This window comes from Rhagoletis pomonella, unplaced genomic scaffold (assembly GCF_013731165.1).
Source record: "Rhagoletis pomonella isolate Grant_MI unplaced genomic scaffold, Rhpom_1.0 Rhpom_scaffold_01242, whole genome shotgun sequence".
Taxonomy (NCBI): domain Eukaryota; kingdom Metazoa; phylum Arthropoda; class Insecta; order Diptera; family Tephritidae; genus Rhagoletis; species Rhagoletis pomonella.
The window spans coordinates 34,281-48,793 of NW_023459796.1; the positions used below are offsets into that span (position 1 = coordinate 34,281).

Here is a 14,513-nt window from a genome sequence, read left to right on the forward strand (position 1 = left end):
TTTTTTTTACATTACTTAATTTTCTAATTTTTAGTCCATTTATAAAAGCGTTGTATATTAAATAGTTTTATTTTATTTTATGTAGAAAATTTTGCAATAGATATTAAAATAATTCAACTTGCAATGAAAGAGAACAGAAGACTATGCAAGCAAAATGTTGTTTGCTTACGTTTTGTATAAACATACATATGTACATACATACATATAGCAGCAGTTAATTTCATTTAAAGAAATGGCGTGTCGTCCACTTCCGCTGTAGCATGGCATATATTTAGGCGCAATATTAAAGTTCGGCGGGGAAACTTCTCGAGTCTTCTAATTGTATCTCCTTGATATGATGCCTACAATGAGGTTCATATCTAGACTAGGTTGATATCTAGAATTTGCCATAAATAGCTTTGCTCTGGTTTTACGTTCTTTGGCAAATTACGCTCTGTTAGCCATACATTTTACTAATTTTTGACCGAATTTGAATCAAGACCCCTGGACCATATAGGGAATTCATTTATATTTTAAATTGCATTGTCATCGTGATTGGAACTATGCTGAAAATTTCAAGTCTCTAACTTGTCGGGAAGTTAGTTTAAATCGATTGGAAATTTCCACGATTTGCGCGGGATGACCAAGTTAAATAAAAGCTTATAATAATTATCCTTAAAGTTTAAAAATCGTAGCTCCCTTAGCTTAACGTCTTATTTTTGAACATCATTTTCAGCAACTAAATTAGAAAACCGCGTTGCTAACACGGTTGCCACACGACAAAAAATTTTCTGACCAGAATTTACAAAAAAGTTACCTAAAAGCTACCAAGTAAAAAACAACGTTTTATTATACAATAAACTGCAAAAACAAACCTCGTTTATTTGCCATATATAAGACATGGGTACAATTAATAGTTTAATTAAAAGAAAACTAAACAATGGCATTTTACATAAGAGGCTATGAGGGCCAGATGAGCTTATCTACAACCAAAGTTTTAGTAATACAAGAAAGAAGGATCTATAAAAAGTAGATGCAGTATTTTACTGAATAATTTGCACCTACATGATGCTACATATTAGGTACGGTGCACATTTGAGCGATACGGTGCACATTAGAGGATGCGACATCGGCATGCTGAGTAAATATGTGGTAATTGGTAGGAAGCGATGAAAACTGTGCATGGCAGCGACACCGCTGCGATATAATATTGCATGCGTATCGCATGCGCGACACGGTTTGCTGAAGGAGGTGAGATTAGTATTGCGCGGTATTTTTTGCAACAAACCTTGCCGTTTCACAGGAGGAAGCATCTTCCTAAATTTTTTTAGTCGAATTAATTTAAAAAACCCCCATGCTTATAGAACTGTACAAAAAAAACTACTGTAGAACAGACGTGCCTAGTTTGGCATGGAGAATTTTAGCGTCTGAGGTCAAGGACACAGGTAAGTACACAATAGAATATTTTTTGTTATGATTTATTTGCCTTTGTTTTCACATCTTTAAAAAGAAATAAAAAGAAACCAGAGTAAAAATTCCTGAAGTAGCCCCCTCAATTTTCACAAAGTAACGAATATTGCAATAAGTATTTGCATTTCTTAGCTTGAGTATCCACAAATAAGTCAGCAAACTATTTCGCCAGTATTCGGTATTTCAATATACTTTTTCGTTTAATTTAATATATATGGACCTTATTTTTTAATAGTTATTGCGACCAAAGTTTTCATGCGATTTTCATGAAACGTAAAAAACTAGTTTTCTAAAAGAATAGGAATTAAAAAAAATTTATTTTTTCAAATTATTTTTCAATTAACTCAAACGGCAATAACGCAAAATTTGCTTCATTTAACTTTAAAATGGGAAATAATATCAAAATCTGAGTGTGATATTTTGCCTTATTTCCCATTGCGCATTTATACTTTTTGTAACAGAAACAGTTGAATGACAGAAGGAAAAATAACTTTGTTTATTCCAAAAATACAATTAAACAAAAAATTTGATATAACTCGTATGAGGAAAGTAATGTTCACAAAATATTTTTACTTATGAAAAGTCTAATAAACTATAGGGAAAACGTCCTCTTAAATAACTGCTCGGCAAATTGGAAATAGCGCTTTTGTATGAATTTTATCTGCATGCTTTTTAAGCTGGAAAACCTTAAAATTTTTGCATGGAAGTGTGGTGCAATTGACAGGTGAAGTAATAAAAAAGCTTTCTCGCTTTATTTTCTGACATTCGGCTGCCTTATAGTAAAATTTTAAAGGCGATTTTTCAAATAAGGCAGTGTCAACATCTCTCTTCTCACTCTAATATTACTTAACCTGGTATAATTCTACGATGGCACATTAGGTCAAATGATTACTTTTTCTGTGCGAAATTAATAGCAGCTAAAATATTGCATTATTTTAATGTAAAAAGATGGAAAACGTTAAAACAAGTGTAAAGGCAGTAAATAAAATGTTAAGCAGACTTGGCTTTCGTAAAACAGAACTTACTGCTTTTTTGTATGTTCAAATGATGAGTATATGTTTTAGGTATTACTCAAAAACATTGTCCAATTAGCTTGGTTTTGACACAAGTTATTTTCTTATCATACACAACCCGCTCCTCTTTAAAATGAGCTATATAATAAAATAAGTATGGTCACATGTACATAAATGGTTTCTTCTAGCGATTAGTTATGGCATTATCGAAATTCCTAAATTAAAAAAAGAAAAATATTTACTACATGTCTCGCAGATATGTCTTGAGGAGAGATTCCTAAAGCAGTTTGTCTTCATAAAACACTTCATTTTCACTTGAGGTTTCAGTATTTCCAAATTCTCCACCGATATTATCTATTTATATTCAGAATACAAATTCTGCTTTGTGACACATTTACCGAAAATCGCTGGTAACTTCCTGAAAAGAATACGAATGTTTATATAACTAATTTGTTAAAAGAATGTTCAAAGCTCTATTCACTTTGAGTAAAAAAAATTGGAAATTTCAGTCCGTGAGTTCTCTCAAGGATTTGCCTTTTTGCGAAGGCGCTAGTGTATTTGTAACATAGCCTCGGCTACGCTACAGGAGATAAATGTAATGCAAATTGAGGCTGCTATTTTTTTTTGGTATCACATACTTCCATTTTCACTATTTATCACCATTAAAATGGATTATTTATCACCAAAAAATGTTGGAGATATTTTTGGAGATAGCTAAAAATTCGGAAAAAGGTTGGCTATCCTATTTTAGCACTTTAGCGATAGCGAAAGTTAGAGTCCGGCTGATGGTCGACACAGTTGGCTTTTTGATTTCGAAAAGAACCTCATCAGCAAGAAACGCAATGTTTTCAGATCTAAATATTTTAGCATCCTTTCCAAATTGTTTCCCATAATTTTCATATTTATTTGATAAATAATTGCAAAAAATACGCGTTTTTTTCTTCTAAGAGTTTCATTGAACTTTCGCAAATATCAGCAGCACCAAATTTTTTTTCAACATGGTTGACTACCGAAAAAGGCTTTTCTTTTTTCGAACATCCAATCAGCCAAACTTCAAACAAGTTGCCTTTTGTGATAGCCCACAAAAAACCTTTTTTCACGAAAACGGCTAAAAACGGCAAATTAAGTAAAATAAATTGAACTCATTACATCTTAATTTATCCATTTCCGATTCCATTTTGTTTGCCGAAAGTTAACAAAATTGTAAAAGCTTACATAAAATCATAAATTGAAATAAATCAGAAAAATTTTTGAGGTTATGCAAATAAGTCAGTTTTTTGCAAACAAATGATAAAAAGTCACTTTTTTAAATTGGGACATAGGTTCTCACTTAGATATAGTTTTTTTCCCCATTTAAAATTTTCCTTTAGTTATTCGAACTTTACAAAAACAATGCACTTGAAATTTACAAAATAAACCGGTTGCGCAAACAACGTATCAATAACGTTTTGAAAGTGTAACTTTGGTTTATTGCTGTATAACGGTGTTTTTTATTTTACAAAAACTAAGTGAAGTTTCTGTTATTTTGGAGTATTCTCTACAGAATGGCAACAAAAAATAATGTAAAACTGCCTTTACGAAATTGGACTTTCGCACAGCCAAATGTATCATTTGACCTAATGTGGATGGGAGGGTGTATGCAATAACACCAATAATTCCCTAAATGTGCTTTATGTTGCTCACAATAAACGGGTGCACCCAGTACTTTCTCCTATTATTTGCTCTTTTTTCTTTGCTGTAGCCACCAATATGCTACAGCAATGTCTTCATTGGATAAACTCGTGGTATTAACTGAAAGGCATTTGTGTAGATATCACACCGCAAATGGCATCGCGTGTCGCATCGCGTATCGCATCGCTCTAATGTGTACTGCGCGCATTTCATATCGCATCGCGTATCGTATCGCATCGCATATCGTATCGCTCTAATTGCACCGTGCCTTATAGTAAAAGAAAACTAAAAGGGCGCGCCTCGGGCTATTACCGTTTCGATTCTGGTAATGCATTTTAAGGTCCACCTAAAATTCTTTTGAAATGTCAGTTAAGCTACTTTGGCGCTCAAGGCCTCATATAATAAATAGATACATTTACATAAATACACTTTAATTCAATCTCTGTATACGTACGTGTATAAAGAAGAATATAACAAAAATTTGTGAAACAAAAAACAACACATAAATAATTTTGCAACGCACGCGTTTAAAAATATACTTTTCATAACAACGCGCTTTTAGCTTTTGGCTTTTTAACGGGATCTTAACCTCAGAACAAAAAACTATTTAAAGAATCGACTTAAGTGCATATACCGAAGCGCTAAAGAGCCCAAGTACATTACAAAAACTGCTGTTCAAACCTCCTTTTTTCATTTCCTCTATATATGGATCAAAGATCTTTAAAAAACATTTAAATACCGACGCGATTAATATTGAGCATGTGGTATTCGCGCGCGATCCATCATTATTTTGAAATCCATTAATATGACTCACGATTCAAATGTCACAAAAAATATTGAACGTGTGATAGACACCCCACACTGTGATAAATTAACGAGTAGACTGCCCAGCGATAATTTGCTTCGATATGTGATTAGTTGTTTCCGCTGAGCGCTGTGTTGCCTGATCAATGCAATTTTTTCTAGTAGTATTGTCACCGCTACACACAACCACATCACAATTTATCAAATTAATCCAACTTTCTTAGTCTGACTTTATACACGGCAAATTTAACAAAAGTTACCAAAATAAATAAAAAAGTTTCCAAGTTACCAAGCACTCTAAAAGTTACCTATTTTGGTCACAAATGACCAAAGGTGGCAAACGTGGTTGCTAACACTTGTAGTGAAATAATTCTCTTATTTAAAATCGCGCTAGGATTAATAAAATATAGTTCTTTTAAAACAACATCATTGAAATCAAACCGGCTTCTTAATTGTCTGCCGATTTCAATATAAAAGGCAATGCAATTATGTGTGAATTCATATAAATCGTTAGAGGAAAGCTTACATTCATCAATTTTGTTTTTTACATACACTCCAACTTTTCAACTTTACAAAACAAATCCTTATTTTCAAAGTCAAGCTCGTAAACACAATCGCCATCTAAATAAATCGAATCGATAAAGTTGTCTAAAAACTTTAGGTAAAGGCCTAACACTGCATTATGAATATTTTGTATTTGACAATTTGTGCTTTGAAATACTTTGTTAAACTTGTTAAAATATTGAGTACATATTTTAAAAAAACATAAATACAGTTCATTCATATCGTTTAGATTTTTAAAAACAGTAACGGCAGTATCGATATGATCAATATTTTATGCGAACGAGAAAAAAAAATTTTATAGGTTGGTACAATTCGAGCACCCGACCCACCACTAATTCTAACGAAAGTCATCTGGTTTGCGCCGGATGTAGCAGTTTTTTTGGTTTGTATTCCAGAAGTGACGATATTTTAAAAATTGTGCATTTCTTTTAGGGCTATTTGCAATATATGTAGTTATATATATTTCGTACTAAAGTCTCCACTTCAAAAGCTAATTTGAGGCACGCATACGATGAGCAAAGCGCCAGTGAATGGCCAACGCATTTAATAGTAAACAAACTTGGAATATCAACTTTTAGCAGTTTTGATACGAAATGATTTTTACCCGTCATATTTTCCGCATCGTCCGCTGCGAAACCAATCAAATTACTCTTGTAGCAAATATTATGTTTATTCAAGTAATTCACAACAGTGTTGTATATACTTTTCGCATCATAATTCTCCACTTCAATTAAGCCAAAAAATAAGTCTTTTATATAAAAATCTAAAGTTGCTCTAACAACTAAGAACAGCGTTTTTATATTCGTAATATCCGTTGACTCATCAATGCACAAGGAAAATTTTTGCTGACGTAAAAGTGAACACAAGTACTCAAACTGGGTGCGACCCAATACATTTTTTACAATAAGTGTGGCTTTTATGCGGCCGCAAGATACTTTTGAAGTTAGTTTTGAGTCTGAACTACCATGTTTTAAAAACTGAGTCAAGTGATCTATGCAGGAAAAGGGCAAATTATGCTCTGCAATAAATGCACACAACGGAAGCTCTATAGTCTGAACTTTTCTCGTTTCGGCGGAACTATTTTGAAACTGCGTATCGATAGTGGTTGGATGGCTACAAACTATGCAACTTGCCCTCTCGTTATGCCTTTTACTTGCTCTAATAAATCACTTTTTCCAGATCTAACTCTAAGTACGGTGTTGCACAATTTGCAAGCTAGTTCGTCAGTAACTTAAGGGTTTTTTTTCTTAATCAGCCAACTAAAAAACTCCTCCAGCCATGATGAACATATTTTACGTTGATTGCTTTTAGTTTCCTAAAATATATTTATATGCGTATAATGTACAATAAAGTCCAGTTTATTTAATCACAATTATTCACCGTCACAATTTCTTTTACAGCGCCACTTCGTGTTTCAGGGGAGCAATTCTATATACATACTAGCAATTACCCGGCGTGCTTCGCTGCGCCTTAAATGTATTTTTGTGTTGTAACTCTCCCCCTAAGCTCTTATGGCCTCATTTACAAAATATTTTTAAAGAACTTTATGAAGTTAGATTTAAAAGAAATCGATCTATGAAGCATTGTTTATTTTTTTTTTTGAGTTAATATATTTTCGAAGGTAATTAGAAAATATGTAAAGAACCGACTTTCTCTTGGAAATTTAATTTATAATCATATAACTGGAGTCTACTATCGCACCCTTTCCTCAAACGTGTATTGATTCAATATTCAAATAACGTGTATTTATATAATTTGAAAAAATCTCCCTACTATACAAATATGTACAGCAATATTAACTAATATTTTCAAATGTTGTGAGAGGGAGTAACAAAACAAAATTACTTTTAAGGCGCAGCGAAGCACGCCGGGTATTCGCTAGTTAGTTAATATTGCTGTACATATTTGTATAGTAGGGAGATTTTTTCAAATTATATAAATATACGTTATTTGAATATTGAATTAATACACGTTTGAGGAAAGGGTGCGATAGTATACTCCAGTTATAAGATTATAAATTAAATTGTTGTCAATGTTTTTTAATAATTGTAAACATTCGCCAGCTGTTTCTGTTTATTTATTAGTAAAAGGCAGGACTGCCAATCTTGCGGCAAAACAATAATAAAAATCCAAAAAAACACGTAAAGCCAAACAGAATTAATTGCGAAACGTGCAATGATGCACACATTAAATTTCTTATGTGCACCCTCCACACAGAGCCCAATCACTTCTGAAAATTTCATTTTATGTGCACCCTCCACACAGACCCCAATCACCCCTGAAAATTTCATTGAAATCGGGCAAGCCGTCTAGGAATGATAGAAATCCGAAAAAACACGTAAAGCCAAACAGAATTAATTTTTGTTTTTTTTTGTTTTTGCAAAACGTGCAAAGATACACACATGAAATTTCTTATGTGCACCCTCCACACAGACCCCAATCACCCCTGAAAATTTCATTGAAATCGGGCAAGCCGTCTAGGAGGAGTATGCGAACAGGAAGTTTTGCCACTTAATTTTATATATATAGATAAATACAAATATAAATTACGCTATAAAACGTTATTTGAATACATTTTTTATTATATGCACATTAGTGCGGATCGGTCCCCATACAAAAAAAAAAGTTTTTCCAGTCCACCCCTAGGATTAAAGATATTTTGAAGGCGATCCCAAAAAAATTTATTTTTTTTTGCCACGCCCCCCCGATGGGCTATTTACTTTTTTTAACACTACGTCGCCATTTTAAGTCCGATTTTAATGAGCCGTACACCGTTGTTCATGGCTTGGCAGCCGCCACAATTCTTACCTTAATCATTTTTTACTCCGAGTTCAAATTCTAGTAGTGACTGTCGGTATCTTGTTTCACATCATACCTAAATTCCAATTTTTTTAGTCTGTCGAAAAGGCCTTTAAATTCTGTGAAACTTTTTCTAAAAAATGATTAAGGTAATAATTGTGGCGGCTTCCAAGCCATGAACAACGGTGTACGGCTCATTAAAATCGGACTTAAAATGGCGACGTAGTGTCAAGAAAAGTAAATAGCCCATCGGGGGGGCGTGGCAAAAAAAAATAAAATTTTTTTTTGCGATCGCCTTCAAAATATCTTTAATCCTAGGGGTGGACTGGAAAAACTTTTTTGTCGATCCACCCTAATGCACATACCTGTGGGAATTAAAAACTTATCCATTTCGTCAGATTTAGTTAATTTTAAATATTTAGCTTGCACATGAAACTTCAATGAGCACAAATTGTTTTTCTATAACTGACGAATATTGGAATTCTTCTTTCACCCCTTATCCAATATTCCTCTTTGTAAATATATCACTATGTATAGAGACAGAGGTGGCGCATTCCGCTGTTTGTGCGTTTGTGTGATTTTTCATCACATCCTTCATCTACGCTATTCGCTGAAATGCGCATTCTCGTAAATATATGAACCTTTCTTCTTATCTCTCTACCTTTGTCCAATATACATGCGTGCTATCTTTCTGTCTCTTTTGAATTAGTGTATCAGCAGTGCAAATTTACGATTTGGTTACAATTCTATAAGAAATGTAATAGAACCAAAGGCAGGGTTGTATCTAGAACAAAACTAATAGAAATAAAAGCATGGTTGTATTTTGAACTGGGTTTGCCTTTAACAAATTTTGTCCATAGGAAAGTGGAAAAATCTAAAATAAAAAAACGTCATTTCGGGGAAAAAACGTCAGAGCGTCATTGAGCTAAAAAAAACGTTAAAATGACGACCAACTCGTCAATTCGGCAACGCTGAGCGCAATCACCAGAGCGCTACTCACCGACGTTGTTAGAGCGCCACTTGTCAACGTCACCAGGGCGCCACTCAACAGCGTGATTAGAAAGCTACCCTCCAGCGTTACTAGAGCGATACTCACCGGCGTGAGGAGAGCGCCACTTGTCAACGACATCAGAGCGCTACTATCTACTTACCAGCATCGCCAGAGCACTACTCACCGACGTTGTTAGAGCGCCACTCACCGGCGTGGCCAGAGCGCTACTCGTCGACATTGCCGAGAGCACTACATACCGACGCGACCAACAGAGCGCTGCCCTTCTGTACCAAAGCTACGCCACTATGGCATAACGGGCCAGTACCGGAACGCAGAGCCGTTACCCAGCCACCAAAAGCGACATTTCTGGAATTTTCCATAGTGCTATTTTCTTGTTATATGTTTATCGAAATTAAGGAATTTAGATAATAAAGTACGGTTTGCCAGAGCCCCGAAACTGCAAAAACGCTTCGTTACAATTGACGCCCGAGCAGGGACCCATGGCAAATCGTACACGTGCAAAGGAAAATTATTATTTATTTTGAACAAACCAAGCGAACAAAATGGCGGAGGTAATCAACACAGCATGGCTGGATGATATAGGAGCAACTAGTGTCTTGTCGGCCGCTGTGGTGTAGTGGTAAGCAGTGCGCGCTTCCACTCCACAATGCCTGGGTTCAAACCCTGGTCAAAGCAATATCGCAAAAATATAGAAAAAAGGTTTTTTCTTAACAGCGGTTGTCCCTCGGCAGGCAATGGCAAACCTCCGAGTGTATTTCTGCCATGAAAAACAGCTTCTCATAAAAATACAATCGCCGTTCGCAGTCGGCGTAAAACTGTAGGTCCCTCCGCTTTGTGTGACAACATCAAGGCGCACGCCACAAATCGGAGGAGAAGCTCGGCCAAACACTAACATATGTGTAAGCGCCAATCTATTATTATTATTAACTAGTGTCTATTGCACAGGAATTGGGAATCGAATGCGCGGGTACCGCCCGGGAAATACGCAAGCGCATAACGGCTCTGGCGGCCAAGGCACATACCGACCCGGAGATCTACGCCAAATTCCAGGCGATGGAGACCACCTGCAAATACAGTGAGGCTACTTCGGAGGACGAGGATGAGCAGAAGACACCAGTATCAGAGGATGAACGTGAGAGGAGTACGAATGCTCTTATGGGAAACTCGACACAGAGTCAGTTGGCAGTACCACTACACCAGCACCAACCACCAACGCACCAGATCCAAACACCAACGTACCAGAACCAACCACAACAAACGTCGGGCCGAACGCAGGTACAGAAAATCTTGAAAACCAGGCGCCAACAAACACGGTTGCACCCATCATCGACCAGGTGAGAAAGTTGTCAGTAAAATATGACGGTGGACGAGACCCTTTGTGGAGCGATTTGAGGAGTTGGCCGAGGTGCATGCCTTGGACGTGGACCTCCTGCCGAAAACCATACCCGATCTACTGTGCGGTACCGCCCTTCACTGGTACCGCAACAACAATGAACACCGGAGGAACTAGATAACCTTCAGGCACGATTTCCTACGTTTCTTTCTGCCAACCCATTATTTCGAACGCCTCGAAGACGACATACGGCAGAGAAGGCAGCACCCACGGGAGAAGTATAAGGATTATGTAACCGCGATACAACAACTGATGCGACACGCCGGGTATAGCAGCGAGCAGCGTTTGGAAAGAACTTTCCGCAACAGCCACCCCGACTTCTTATTATATATCCGGCGTCGTGAACTACTCACGCTCACGGAAGAATACGAGAATATCCACGAAGGCCACGGGCGAACGACGGAAACATCGCGAAAAGAGGTTGCGAGGCATGTTATCGGCGACAATCCCATTAGAACCACAACACTATCGGCAGTGCGCCCTAGTCCACCTAGTCCACCGGCGCCTCGAAGAGTTTCATATCAACCAGCTTAGCAAGATTTTCCAGGCGCAATAGACGATCTCATACTCTGCCTAGACACGTTGGGGAGCATGGGAGCTACAGTATCTTGCGGTGGCCAACACATCGTCTTGACTGAACCGACTGACACCGCGCACCACCTCACAAACCACGAAGGATAGCATCCCACCAGGAATAAGTAGTAACACCCCGGCGAGGGTGGCCAAGGGAAAATATCGAAGGAGGGGTAGACCCAGCAGCGAGAGGATTAACAGGGCAGACCATGAAGACCCCAGTGAAAGCGGTGACGAGCACACCTCCGCGGTGATGTCCCAATAACAATAGAACCATGATGCAAGCGGTGGCATAAGCGCGTGGAGGCAGTGCGCATCAACCCGGAGAAATATGCAGAAGTTAGGTCGCGGGCGCAGTGCTCTGGAAGTTGTGTAATCACGATGTTCCCAGCGCCGGACACATGGGCATCGCCAACCGGTGCTATTGGCCAAGTATGTTTCTCGATATCAGTCGCTATGTACGCCCATGCGCACATGTCATTGCCAGCAGTAGCGCGCCCTCACAGCGCATACGGTTACCACACCGGTAGTCGCCGCGCGCACAGCAGCCCGACGAGCTAGTAACGCGCACCTGATCACAAGATACACCGCCGACTTGGCAGAAGAATCCGCAAGGGCCTCGAGGACCTTGCCACACGCACATGCAAGCCCCGGCTGAGGTTCAGCACCAAGGACTATCGGATAACTATACACAACTGGGCGCACACCCATCCAAGGACCAGGGAAGCTCCAGACTATCAAGCAGGGGGCATTAGACCAACGAAGTGGGGGGGGGGGGGGGGGGGCAGTGTGAGGACCAAATACCCCTGACGAATTTGGCCCATACAAATTCCCGCCATCAAAGCAACCAGCGATGCAATAAACCACCGCAACACAAGTCATAGCAACACTCGACCACCTCTTCGTTGTCATGACAACGCAACATCACACAGCAACATGTAGCTGCACATACACGAAACATTAAGCACAGTCAGCACGAGACTGTGGTCGTGAACAGGCGGCCATTGGCAAGAAGTGACTTCATCTGCTCCGGCTCGACTGTCGGGCTTGATTCCACTTCTGCAACAGCTTCTGGTAGGGTGATTTCTTCTGCACCGGCTTGACTGTCGGGCTGGACGTGACCTTTCCAGTTGCAGCGCCACAGGTTACACATGCTCTCAGCACAGCCCTCCTGAAACCGCGCACGGGCGACACCCGCTTGCCCGCCGTCAGCAGAGTGACATCAACGGCGGCAACAAGGGCGCTACCCATCACCGCCAGCGGAGCGCCTACGAGAACGCCGCTCACCAACGATCAAAGCGTCACTCATTGGCGTGCCAAGAGCTTTACACACCGACACAAGCAGAGCGCGACTCATCGACAATGCCGAGAGCGCCACTTGTCAACGTCACCAGGGCGCCACTCAATGGCGCGATTAGAACACCACCCTCCGGCGTTACTAGAGCGATACTCACCGGCGCGAGCAGACCACCACTTCTCAACAACATCAGAGCGCTACTCTCCACCTACTGGCGTCACCGAACACTACTCACTGACGTTGTTAGAGCGCCACTCACCGGCGTGATCAGAGCGCGACTCGCCGACATTGCCGAGAGCGCTACATACCGACGCGACCAGAACACCACTTACCGACGTTAGCAGCGCACCACTCAGCGGCGTCAGCAGAGCGCTGCCCACCAGTACCAAAGCTACGCCATTACGGTGAAGCGGGCCAGTAACGGAACGCGGAGCTTTTACTCAGACACCAGAAGCGACATTTCTGGAATTTTCCATAGTGATCTTTTCCTGTTATATGTTTATAGAAATTAAGGAATTTAGATAATAAAGTACGGTTTACCAGAGCTCCGAAACTATAAATTTATTGTAACGGACCGTGGACACGGCGAGTATACCCCAGCGTTGTAGAAGAACCGTCGGGGCAGCAAAAACGCTTCGTTACAGTTGTTAAGCAGTGTCGATAACTGATTGATAACAACATGAGTTGGGTTGCCAGATTTTTTTTGCGCGAAATCAGTACCGGGACAAAAAATAATTTTGCCAATCATTTTCACAAAACCTAAACCTAAACCTATTGGTAAATCTTTTTCAATCATCCTAGATTTATTGGCCCTGAAATAGCATCTTTATTTAGTATATATTTTTCGATATTTTGTGAATGCAGCACATAAATATTCAGTTGCAAAATCACACATTTGTAGAATATTTTTCCATTGCTTTATGCTTTGTGCTCGTGAAAATATCCGACTATTTTTAAAGCACAATGCAGTGAATAGCATCCGGAAAGAGCTGAATTGCAAAGCGTACCTTCGAAGGGTTCCACTTCCCTTCTATCTTTGAGAACTTCCTTACTTTTGCAACATTCTCACAGTAGCCTTCTTATTTAGAGTTTCTCATGTCGCAAATACAATTCCTCATACAATGAGCAAACCGAGGGCTTATATTCAATACCCTCTATCTGCAAAAACTAAATTTTTCAGGAGAGCAAAAAAACTGTTTCGACAGCTATTTTTAAATGTGTGTGGCTTAAAAACACCGGTAACATATACACACATGGGCACATGTAACTTACCCAGTCTTTATTTGACCTGCCACAAAAAATGCTAATGAAAACAATTTTCCAGCAAAATTGTGTAGATAGAGGGTTTTTCTCTTGTAACAAAATGTTATTGCAGATAGTGGATTTTTCAAAATGAGAATATAATACCATTAAAGCTAAATTTTAAGTTTAACATTATTGTCATGGCTGAAAGATAAACAAGAGCTCACGCTACCATCAAAAACTAATTTTCATTAAAATTGCAGATAAAGGGTATTGAGTATAAACATTTGTTTGCCGTAGTTTCGCCTAATGAACATATTCTCCCTTCACAAAATTTGAAAATTACCTCCACTCCACGGCCCTTTGGAGAGGTAATAGTACCCGAGAAAAAACAGCAAGCTGCGTGCATTTTGTTGTTGGTTTTGGAATCCATATACGTAAACAAAGTTTTAAATTTTAGAGTAAAATTTAAACAAAAATTACAATTTAAAGACGAAATTCGCGACAAAAGTAAAATCAGCTGCTCTACTGCTGCTACCTATTCAATATGCCATTCAACTTGAAATGCATTGAAAAAACCTTTGAAAAGCTAAATATTAGTGAAATTTCTCTTAGAAATTTGAACAACAATCATTAACGTCTAATTTCAATTCATACCCACAAATACCCAGTGTTCTTACGCAAAATTATAACTAC

The 14,513-nt window shown here is 38.6% G+C and overlaps 1 protein-coding gene across 1 annotated transcript in view; it reads left to right on the top strand.

The window, feature by feature from the left end:
• Positions 1 to 10,646, top strand: part of LOC118752118 — a gene marked incomplete at its 3' end in the record, with an annotated part of 26,441 nt that extends 15,795 nt beyond the window's left edge. The window contains exons 4-5 of the mRNA XM_036486963.1: positions 10,258 to 10,444; positions 10,486 to 10,646. Of these exons, the coding sequence (XP_036342856.1) occupies positions 10,258 to 10,444; positions 10,486 to 10,646 (348 nt within the window). The remainder of the gene's footprint in view (positions 1 to 10,257; positions 10,445 to 10,485) is intronic.
• Positions 10,647 to 14,513: the final 3,867 nt, after the last annotated feature.